Source organism: Scomber japonicus, chromosome 12, assembly GCF_027409825.1.
Source record: "Scomber japonicus isolate fScoJap1 chromosome 12, fScoJap1.pri, whole genome shotgun sequence".
In the NCBI taxonomy this organism is placed as follows: domain Eukaryota; kingdom Metazoa; phylum Chordata; class Actinopteri; order Scombriformes; family Scombridae; genus Scomber; species Scomber japonicus.
Window position 1 is genome coordinate 5,913,112 of NC_070589.1, and position 12,283 is coordinate 5,925,394.

General features: G+C 38.7%; 2 protein-coding genes across 2 annotated transcripts in view; one reads left to right on the top strand and one right to left on the bottom strand.

Moving 5' to 3' along the window:
- Positions 1–1,517: 1,517 nt before the first annotated feature.
- tyw3 (tRNA-yW synthesizing protein 3 homolog (S. cerevisiae)) lies at positions 1,518–3,815 on the bottom strand. Its single transcript, XM_053330425.1, has 6 exons — positions 3,523–3,815; positions 3,302–3,382; positions 3,114–3,212; positions 2,451–2,522; positions 2,159–2,292; positions 1,518–2,050 (listed from the first exon to the last, which is right to left on the bottom strand). The coding sequence occupies exons 1-6, from the start codon at positions 3,688–3,690 to the stop codon at positions 1,774–1,776; spliced, it is 831 nt and encodes a 276-aa protein (XP_053186400.1). The 5' UTR covers positions 3,691–3,815; the 3' UTR covers positions 1,518–1,773.
- Positions 3,816–10,594: 6,779 nt separating this feature from the next.
- Positions 10,595–12,283, top strand: part of LOC128369388 (phospholipid phosphatase-related protein type 4-like) — a 39,050-nt gene continuing 37,361 nt past the window's right edge. The window contains exon 1 of the mRNA XM_053330421.1: positions 10,595–10,678. Coding sequence (XP_053186396.1) covers positions 10,595–10,678 — 84 coding nt within the window. The remainder of the gene's footprint in view (positions 10,679–12,283) is intronic.

A 12,283-nucleotide genomic window follows, 5' to 3' on the forward strand; every position in this document is an offset into this window, starting at 1 on the left:
AATTGTAATAAATGTTCAATTTTTCGCACTTATATTCATCAGCTGGATATAAAAATGTCTGACTAAATGCTAATGTTCTTCTGTGTCTGTAAATAGGCAACTGTTTGCTCATTTTTAGCAACTGTTGCAAATTTGCACCACTTTAGTACAATAACAACTAAGGCGGCACCTATATTATTACCTTTTTCTTGTGGCCCTGTCTTGTCTCTTATAGTTTTAACAGTTTTATAGCATTTTATTAGGAACAACTGTGCAATCTAATACAGTTCAATACAACAGTTCTGCCATAAATTCTGCTTTTATTTTTAGTTTATCAGAAAGGTGATGAATTTACTTTATTATAGAGGTCATAGTGGGTGCTGCTAGTGTAACGGAGTGCATTATATTTAAAAGTGCTCCTAAAATTTCATCACCCTCATGTATGTTAAAGCACAGGTTGACACATTTTCAAATGTCTTTTAAAACAGCAGTATGGTGTGTATATGGACAGTGAGAGAGGTCCCCTGTTCATTTGAGAACCACATTCGGGAACATACTGATGTTTTGAAGTAGGACCTGAAAAACTGTGAACCTGTCTTTTATTGGTGTGGACAAAATATGAATTTATGTATTGGACTACACAGGTGTAGTCTACATGTGTAGTCTGTACTTGAAGGGGACATGGAAGTGATACAGTACATACAATGCACAGGTGGCAGGAGACATCTTTGTTATTTGCTCTAGTCAATTATTTGAATAATATACACTGAAAACAAACTGCTTGCAGCTTCTCTGATGATACATTAAACAATGCTGCCATCTAGTGGTATTACTGTCATATGACATTGATCATGTCATCAGAAAATAAACTAATGTATCACTATAAGTGATGCTCACATCATTTTCTTAAAATTGGCTTAATTTATGAAATCATAGAAAGTAAAATGATTCTAGTGAAATATAAAAATATCTTTATCCTTCTTAATTAAATTGTCGTGTCATGTTATTGTAGACACAGTATTTTAGTCCATGTTGGGATCCTGTAGAAATTATGCATTACAAATTCCCAGGGAGTTGATTGGATCAAATTTTAATTACTGCTCACTAATAACATTATCTTCATGCCTGAACCTGCTCCGGAGCAGCTTAGACATGCAACATAGGTTACCATGGTGATATACAGTCTCCTGCTTCTTCTCTTAATGAATGAATAATCAGCACAAACAGTAACAAAAGAGCCATCTCCCACTAATGCAGGGAAACTAAAACATGACTGAAACATTATATTTTAGGACTTCATGTGCAAAACAGGTAAGAACATAACTTGGCACCACTTGTAAGGCTGTCATTATACATATTCTAAACAAACAGGTCCTACACATCTCTGGACCATCACATTCACTCTAAGAAGCAATTTCAGCAGAGACAGAGCAGAAATCATCCTCTCCTGATGTTTGTGTGTCTTGTGATCAGTCTGATATCTGCAGACAGCCAGTAGCTATCTGGCAGGACAGAAGAAATAAAAGTATAATCGGCTCACTGTTCAGTTGACTGCCTAAAACTCAGAAGAAGAGTGCAGGTCTGTGTACGGTCTTTTTCAGTCAGTTCTTTACATGGATGAGGACATTAAATTAACTATGATATCTAGAGCTGTAAGAATTTGCCAACTATTTTGATAACCAATTCATTGATTCAAGTCCTTTTTAAGACAAATACCAAATGCTAGTTCGCCCTGCACTTAAGCAATAAAACATTCAATGCTACACTGAGCTCCAGACCCAGAGAGCCACTAGTTCATGTAAACAGATCCAGACAATCATCCAGCTCTGGCACACTGCTGTCTCTGTCACCATGGCGACCGACAGTCTGATTTTGCTGTCCTCGTTTTCGCCTCCGTTTATAAACACTTGATTTGCTTCTCTTCTCCTCCTCATCCTCCTCTCCTTTTTCTCCCCTTTCTGTCTCCAGTCTCTGAGAGGGATCTTTAAGTTCCTGTGAGTTGGGAGGATCTGGGATTTGTAGTTTTTGTAGTTTCTCTGCAGTCAGAGCAGCCTGGAGATTCTGGTAAAACCTGGAGAGGATAGAAAGAATCAGAGTTTTCACTCACATGTTTCAAGTGAGTCTTTAAGACAGTTTATATTAGCTTCACTGAACATCACTGAAGAGGATACAGACTAACCTGTGGATCCGTCTGAGGTTCTCTTCCATCTTTTGATTGGCTGTCTGAGTGAGAAAATCGATGTAGTCATGTTCTACCAGCTGCTTCCCTTGGTGGCTGAGAGGAACCTCCAGGCCATGGGTGCTACGGACTGCCTGGAAGGGACAAAAAACAACATAGATACTTTACAGTTATGCAAGCAACACATGCAGCAAGGTAGAGGACTGTTCACACTGTGTGTACTGGCAGTTCAAACTGTAGTGGTACTGGTAAAGCAGTGGCAGCCAAATTCATGTTTCCAAGTGTGAAGTACCGTGATGATCTTTCCTGTCTTGCTGATAGTGAGACCAGAGTTCCTGAAGCCTGAGTTGATGGCCACAGAGTGCTGGAGGGGAGACAACAGATGTAAGAAAAAAGCCTGAGTAATCACTGTGGTTTGTTATTGGATAAACAATATGACAGCACCACTGAACTCCCTTTACAATGCACTTACAATGTAAGTGATGGAGGACAAAATCCACAGCCCTCCTTCTGTGTAAAATGTATTTAAAAGTTGATCTGAAGCTTTAGTCGTCCAAATGATTCAAATCAAGTCTTCTATGTTTCAATGTTACAGTGTTTTTAGTGCCAAAGTATTTTTATTATTATACTTCCACCACAGCTCAACAGGAAACACTAAGAGGGAATTTGATGGTAAACAGACTGTAAATGTGTCAGATATCACTTGATATGACTAACTCACACTGATGAAGCTCAATAGAAGCTGATCATCTACTTTTAAATGACTGTGTGGACACACAGTGAATTTAGTCCTCCATCACTTCCATTGAAAGCACATTTGAAGGAGATCTTTTAATAGTCAGTATGAACAGGAGGAATGATTACAGTGACTGCTGGTTTAAGACAGACTTGAAAAATTGAGAACCTGCCCTTTAATGCAAAAATCAACAACATAGAGACAAACAGTCACTCTCACCATCAGCTGAGCATCTTCCAGCCTGCGACACTGAACATGGAGGACGAAGGGCTCGAATTTCAACACAGCATCTCCAGTGGACTTGGCCAGAGCAGACCTCTGAACATATACACACACAGTAAAAAGAATTAACACAGTAAAAATATGTTGTTTTTTTTTTAACGCTTAAACAGTAAAAGATGACTCACCAGGTCATCACATTTGCATTTGTGGTGTGAGACAAACAGCCACACACAGTTCTGTTTCTGGACAGCACTGCTCTCTGGAGCCTGGAAGACACAACATGAATAATAAATCCAATAGCAATATACATACACTGCTGTTAGACAATATGCTGCAATATTCAATGTGTCTGTCAGTCATTGTGAATAGTCTCTTAGGACTGTAGTGAGTCCAGTGTCTTTCTCACCCCGTCAGTGAGGATGACTCTGCCGGAGCAGGAGCTGGTGGTGAAGTACTCCTCACAGCTGTTGAGCAGAGACACTACATGGACAATGTCTTCATCCACACTGCCCTTCTTACTCAGGTCCAGCTTGTTCAGACATTGCTTTTTCCACTGACTGAAGCTTTTCTCCATGAGCTCTCATTTAAGTGGCTAAATACGAAACTGCGTCACTGTGTATTTTTCCCACGTCGTGTGATTGGACAGAGCAGCAAGGAGTAAACAGGTAAACAATATGAGCGGGAAACTCTGAAACGTACTTAAATGAATATCTACTTGTAAATGTTAGCCAGTTTCTAGCTACCTGTGCTAGCCCACAGTCTTCTTCTGCTGCAGTGGTGGCAGCTATGACTCAACAGCGCCCCTATTGGCGTGGAGTGGATACGGCTTTACTTTCCAGAGGAACAGAAGCTGATTTTAATGCTCCTGTTGTCCTGTTTATAAAAAAATGTTTTTATATCAGAAATATGGATTTATTTAATCTCATTGCCTCAAAATCAAAAATATGGTTCTATACTAGATTACAGGTGTGATTATATGCTGTTGTTCAAATATTTGAAATGGTCTCAAAACTGTGGATATTTTCACAGAGTCTTGTCTTTAGTCTAGGATGAGTCTCAATCTCTGTCTGACAAACTGTACCTTAATGTTTCAAAATTATATGAATAATGATTCCGTGAAGTAAAGAAATAAATTATATAAAAAGTAGATTATGAACATCCCAACAATATAAGTGAAGTTCAAGCACATAGTCTATCAGCAGAGTAACAGAGGGACTTAAGTATAAGTATTACGGCCACACTGAGGAAAAACAAAATCCCTCTGCTCCTGAATAATTTTAATGATTTCTGACTCACTTATTTAACTGCAGGTCTTAAATAGTCATAAAAAGCATACAATTGTATTCAAAAGGTCTAAAATTGCATTTATTATTTTAAAGTATTTTTTTTCTTTTCTGCAGTAGACTGTAACTATTATTAATCATATTACTGGGAACCATGGTTACAGCTGGGAAGTTCTCAGAAAAATGCGACATCATCATTATCATGTTCATCATGTACTTAAAATATAATTGTAGGCCTTACTGTTCCTGCTGGTCTGACTGTGAAAAAGGTTTTCAATTGCAATTCTAAGTGTTATTAAAAAGGTCATAAAAAGTCACTATGAATACCACAGAAATTGGTAAGAACATTTTGAGAGAGAGAGAGAGAGAGAGAGAGAGAGAGAGAGAGAGAGAGAGAGAGAGTTATCCCCCATTGGACTGGCATGGATTTGGTGGCCCAGAATCTATAAGTGACATGAGTGAGAACAGAGAACAGTAGAGTTGGTACTATGACACAGTACTAGTAGGTACAGTGTCTCTGCCATGAAGACATCATGAGGATCAGACCACAGGTCAGTCTCACTCTTATTCTCTTGCTCCATTTATGTATGCCTTTGAGTGTGAGTGTGTGTGTGTGTGTGTGTGTGTGTGTGTGTGTGTGTGTGTGTGTGTGTGTGTGTGTGTGTGTGTGTGTGTGTGTGTGTGTGTGTGTGTGTGTGTGTGTGTGTGTGTGTGCAACAGCACAATAGGTTTGTACCATTATAAAGAGCCAGTAGTGAGGCAGTGGAGTGTAAGGGGGTCACAGCAGAGATCACAGAGGAGTCAAATGTGATCCAAAAACACATCAGGACTGTGGGAAGAAACAGAGGAGTTTTTTTTATTTCACGGTTTCTCAGTTTATAAGGAGGATGTTGCTGTTATAATGAACACAGCCACCCACACTGAATCAACAACACAGCCCACTATAAATACAGCTCATGTAATTATGCTGTTTGATGACAAGTTGTAATGTACAGTAGCCTACAGACACGACTAACAGTGGCTTGTGCCTCATGTACCTGCACCTACTTTGTCCACTTTCTTACTCAATTGAATGATTTCTAATAATCTGTTTGACTAAAACGGCTTTTTGAGGGCAGTAGGTATTTTGAGGCATTATTTGTTATTTGTCATTTTTGAAAAAAGGTAAAAATTAAGACGTGTCAAGTTTCCCCTCTTCTGAATCTGAATAAGGCCATCATTAAACTCTCAAAACTCAACATGTTTCATTAGAATCCCATTACATTTAGAGATAATACTACTACCAATACTAAGAATATGACTTTCTTATTATGAACAAATGAAATGAAAAGAGCAAAAACAATGTGTTAAACTGACTTTTAAAGTACTTTTTGACTTCCTTTCCCTGTATGTGGTGCTACACTCTAAACCCACTGGTTCCTTCTGAAGAGCTGAACCTTTAAAAAATAACTCCCAAATCCAGACATTTCTTAAAACAGATTTTAGCCAAGCAGAAGGGAATAGTGCAATTATTGAGGAGGATTTTCAGCGGAGGACATGTTGGTGCTCAAGTGTCAATTCAAGTCAAATTTATTCATATGGCCCAAAATCACAAGTTCACTGACAATCTGTACAGCACACACAGCACCCTCCATCCTTAGATCATTGACTTGGTTAAGCACCAAGTCCACAAAAACCCTGATAACTGGGAGAAATATGGAGAAAGCACAGTCAGATATCGTACATGAGACATGTAGCAGTGGTGTAATCGTGATTGAGTATGGAGAAACAGAATGACAGTATTTGGTAAATATAGTACAATATAGTAAATATAGTAAATATTAAGTGTAATAAAATGGTGTTTGATGTTGAGAGGAAGTATTTGCAGTGAATAAGATGGAGTGACTATTTATGCTGCATGTGTGTATGATACTGTTTATTCAGTGTGTGTGTTCATGGTAATGAAGGAACATGACACCCAGTGCAACAGTGTGTCTTATTGAGGTGTTTTTAATGGTTTTTGGACAACAATGGAAGGCTAAAACACAGAGGAATAACATATATCGAGCTTTGGATTCACACACAATACTCATTGTTGCTTTGTGCAAATGAGATCAGATGATGATATGAAACATGGAATATCACCAGGCTCAACCTCAAGGGTCTCCCATATGCTAATGTTGATCAAATCTTAATCAATCTCATTATGACTACAGCATAAACATCAAACATGACATTACATTGTGGTTATGTAATGATTGTGGATGGATGATCATCATTGAAAATGTCATTTTTTCAAATATATAAATTGTGATGCAAGAAATGGAATACCACTAAATAAACTGTACATATATGTTATACATTTCTTTAAACACACAACTTCATTTAAAGCATGTGCATTTATTGGTGTCTAACACAAACCCTGCAGTTCTGGTTTAGTCATTTCCTTCTGTTTTTTGCAACTCGTCTCGTTCCCAACATGTAGAAAATGTGATAGAAATCAAAATCAAAAAGAAATTCAGTCTAGTTATATCTTTCTGCAGAACATGGACAACATGTTTCATATCTTCCAGCTGGTGTAAAGCCTGTCACTTTGATGCCAGAAGGGATTTATTCATATTTGATGAATAATTTAATATAATTAGGAAGTGTTCCTCCCCATCCCCACATACTGACATTTGTCAGCAATTAACCAGGCAGTTGTACTTCTATCCATCATATATTAAAGGGAACCCACTGTGCTTTTATTTATATTCAGTCATATATGTAATGTTTCAACATTGGATTAAACGTGGCTGAACGCTTGGTTTCCAACCGTTTTTTCTACTTTCAGCCCAAACTAACATCAACTCTTTATATCTTTCTTTATATGGTCGTCTGCTCCATGCACAGCTTGCTAGTTCGCTGCTTCGCTCTGCTAATATTATTTTTGCATTACACAGCAGGACAAAGTAAAATAAGTAGTTGGAGCTGTGTTGGTTGATTGCAGCTCCTCATCAAACATCATCACTGTGGCTGTTTCAGCTTGTACTGACCCAAGGTAAATTCTTCACAATAAACGTCTCGCATAATTTAAAAGCTGTTCATATGAAGCAGTAAAGCTGGAAATGTTGCGTTTGCATCGGTGGTAACTTAACATGACTCTGACATGGCTGTACATTGACAGGCTTCAGGAAAGCTGGCCAATCAGAACAGAGTGGGCTCATAAGGGAACAAGAGCTAAGACTGACTGTTAAGCCCAGTTCAGACAAGAGATTCACAACAAAACAAAACCTTTTGCATTCATATTTTAAGACAATACATATTACAACAAAAAGCCTGAAAAGCCAGCAGTTAGAACACAAGTGCTAGAGTTGTTACTATGGAGACAATACACCATCTTGTCTAGTCACATTGGTGTAAACTGGCAGGTTTTGCAGACTGGCACATTGCAAGTACAGTAGTTGCAAGTTTAAAGTTGTCTCATCATGAATCTTTTAGGGTCTGGACTGAGGGGCTGCATATAGGGCCAGTATTAGATCAATATATAGTTGTTGTTGGGTTTTTTTTATACTGTGAATCAAGCAAGCTAATCTAGTGAAGACCCAGAATAAAAATATAGAGATGAAAGTAAACACAATAGGTCCCCTTTAAAAAGCGTTAAAGTTAATTGCAAAAATGATTAGTATTAAGCTATCTGCTGTAGTTAGTTAAAGTTTAGTCTTTCAGGAAGTGGAAATAACAAGGCCTTATAAATAAAAACACAGGTATGCAGATGTCTTGTAGATGACACTTCCATACAACACAGTGAGTCAAAGTTCATTTAATACACAATCATCAATCATCCACATCTAACATCAGGCCTTACATTAACATTCATTGTGTGTTATTATCACATTATATAATTTACACTAGGAACATTTGTATATTTCTCTGCCAATATTTTGTACCTTCCATTCTCTTGATTTCAAACACTGTACAGCTCTTTTAGATATACACTGCATATATTTGACTTATTTTAATGTGCTTTTTATGGTACTTTGACTGCCATGTACCACAATCCCAGGGCAAATATATTATATGTGAAAACTTACTTGACAATTTCACTGACTACCATCATGTCTTAATTTATCCTAAGAGTCCCAGTAAGTCATGACCAGCATGCCCAACACCAGCACCCTGAAACTGAAGTGAACTGATTATTTACACCTGCTGTCACATGTCAAAATATCTTCAGTGTAATGTTATAATTTCCCTTTTCAAATTTTTTTATCCCTTATTGTCTTTAGGATTTTTTGTGTTGGCTTCAGTTTCATGGTGATTTACTACTGATACAATTGGCTCACTCGCAAATATATAAACAGATTTTTCTTGTATCCATTAGAAATTATAACACAATTGATTGCATTGTTTATGTATAGCTTATTGATAATACTGTATTAAGTCAAAGTAGGTTCAGCTGTCAGTCACACAGGCTTCACTGCTCCTCCACCTGCACACAGCACCATACAGGAGGATGACTGATGGAGCTGATCAGTGTATGGCAGTAAAGACACTGACAGCATATTGCAGCTTGTGTCCTGAGGCTACAACATGGCTCAGTGCTGTCCTAAAGGGCTGTGTGTCCCACATATGATCAGCGAGGCTCTGTAGTGCTGGAAAGGGGGGCGTTCACACACACTCACGCGCGCTACCCGTGCGGAAAATAGGTTTTTAGCACACTTATGACGTCACGCCCATCGATCCGTTTTGGTTTTCCTTCGAAGGTCGCAAATAAACAAGAGGAATCACTCTAGAGGTGAAATACAGGGTCTAAATGATGGGTCCAAAAGATGGGTGTGAAGTGATGGATGTTAGCTACAAGGGAGGGGGAGAGAAAAAGACCTCCGACACACACACACACGCACACACACACACACACAAATCCAACATTTTTTTTGTTTGTTTGTGTTGGTTAAAGACTTCACTGTATCCCCAAACAAACAAACCAAACTAAATTTGAGCCCTCTAATAGTCTTAATTAAAGTTGTTCACAGTAATGTCCATAGTGCATATCTGTGGCTTGTGGCGACAGGATGATTTTTAATAACAAAACAGTACTTTTTTACTTTGCGGAATTACTACTTTAAAAAAAATATATATATATTATTAATCGAACAAAAGAAGATCAGGCTCATGAATTTCCAGGTTTGATACCCCAGTTCTAGTCCATATCAAGATTTAAGGTTGTGATGAGGTTGGTAGCCACTGGTGTTTAGCAGGTAGTGTTTAGCTTATTGATGGCATAAAAAGCATCAAGGCACACATATTTTGTAACACTGCCTTAGTTATAGCCATACAGTGATGTCATTTTATTTATTTTCTGCTATATCGTGTGCTGACCCAAAAGTAATAGAGCTTAACTGAAATTCCTACCACCGACCTCGCTGCTCAGTCAAAAAAAAAACTATTTACTTCAATTAATTCTCAATGAAAACAGCTCACACATAACCATATATACCTGAAACTAGTTTATTGGTCTGGTTAGAATCTATGGGTGCAGAGTGAGACCTCACTAAAATTACCCTCATCTCAGTTCTCTCCTCTACTGCCGGACACCTGCTGATGTGCGTCAAGTTTGCGAGAATTATTTTGAAGAAGACCGGATGTTTCTATTACCAGTTTTGTAATAATAATAATTTTACCATCACAATGAGAGCAAAATACGTCTGTAAGTAATATATATATGATAAAGTTTGCCCAGTTGTCGTTTTATAAAATCCAACTGAATGATTTATCGATCAGGAATTAAACGTACTGAAGAGTAGTAATTGCTTTTATTTTGACATACAGGAAGCGTGTTCAGTTATTGTGGCTAACTTAGCGTACCGGCAATCACCTGCAGCTGCAGAGCTGGAGGAGCATCACTGGTACCCGGACTCTCCTCTGAACGCCACACACACACATCTACAGGATGAAGTGTCGCTGCGGGTTTAATGTCACACACACACGGGGCCAGCAGCTTTGGAGGAGACCGTGTCAGTCCCGCTGTGGAGCCCCAAAAACGGCGTTTTAGAGGCGACCACGACCAAACACATTAACAGCACCGACACGTCTCACCGGAAAATGGGGAACCACCGTTAAGGGGGTTCGCGGGGGGGAGGAACCGAAGTCGGTCGGAATTTCGCCAAAATTACGACGGGAATCAAGTACAGCTCCCTGTCTCCCGGTAACGGGAGAGACCACCGGGCGCTCGTGATGTCTCGTGCCAAGGAGCGGCTGAAAGGCGGGAAGGAGACCAAGGACAGTGTTACTCTGCTGCCCTGTTTCTATTTTGTAGAGGTGAAATATCTATCGATCTATCTATCTATCTATCTATCTATGTGTGTGCATCAAGTGGCATTATGTTTGTATAAGTGTAAATGTGTGTACGTCAAATTGAGCTGACTGATTGATTGACAGACTGACTGGTCAGCTGATTAGTGACTGACAGACTGCTTCATTGACTGACAGCTTAAAAAATAATGACATGTCAGTCCTCAGTCCTGACATCTACGTCTATAGTAGGGCTAAACGACTCTGAAGAAATATCTAATTGAGATTAATTGGACTAGTACTGTAATTGAGATATGATTCGCGATACTAGAGGGAATGCTCATTTTCACATCATCACTCTCATTTTCATTGAAAAGCATATTAAAATGATTATGGTGTGATTTTTGCAGGGGACAAAGATGATTACTTCAGTCTGTATAATATGATGTGTATTGGCCAGGACATCTGCAGCACCACAATATAATATAATATAATAGGCTATATATGTTATTTTGACACATTTCACCTTTAACAAATATTGCACCTCCTTTGATTTGAAAATTGCAGTAGGCCATATTGAAATAACATTTCAATAAATTGTTGAGTCCTGGTGTACAGCCTGTATTTGTTTGGGTGGCTGGTTTCGTGAGTGAGGACAGCACAGAGGGGTGGTTGCTGACAGATGATGGCCGGGCATTTGGCAGCTCTGTCACGGACACTGAGCTGTAAACTCTTTTGTGGTCTGCAGTCTAGGGAAGAAAAACATCCACACACAGCAGGGGAAGCTAATGATATTACATCGATTTTGAGTTATCGTTCTGGATATGTGAATATACTGAGAGTGTCCTTTGAGACACCACAATGACCACAACAACAACGAAAACAACAACAGTGAGCCAGACAGGCTGTAATCAGGGTAAGAAGAAGAAGAATCCTGTGTAGTTTGGTAGGATACTGAGAATCTGTATTCACCTCGTCCCTGTTTACCCTGTTGTTTTTGCAGTCAGTGACACTGCAGTCTCCACACGATATTATGATTCCTTGTGCATACAGCAAATTTGTGGGGCATGATGCAAAGATTTGTTTTTATAGCTTGTTCAATACAAGCTATTTTCTCAATTGTCTCATCATTGACTCAAAACACTCAAAAAGAGAGTCTCAGTCTTCCTAAACGACTGTGAATGACAACAACTGGCCAAATATGGACCTATTCCTTAATTTCATGCCACACTAACACAGTTTAGACACAATATCCATTTAATCGTCTGTATTAAGAAATTAATGGCCACATTTAGAGCCTGTCCCTGACTGATCACTGCGTTCCAGTGACTCTCTCATATTAATTGTTCCTCGCTCCACGACTAAAGCTTACAGTGATGGTGCATTTAGTTTGTACGCCCCCAGAATCTGAAACAGCCTTATTGAACACTTGTTAATGCAGACTCCTCTTTCAACATTTAACATCAGTATTACTATTATGCATAATATTCATTGTAGTAGTAGTGGGCTTAGTGGTGACCTAATAGGGTCATCTTTTTTTAATGTAACCTACATTTCCAGGACTGTGACAGTGTCATATTGCCACGTGAACACAATGCCAATGCTTACTGTATCACTGCGTACTTACTGACA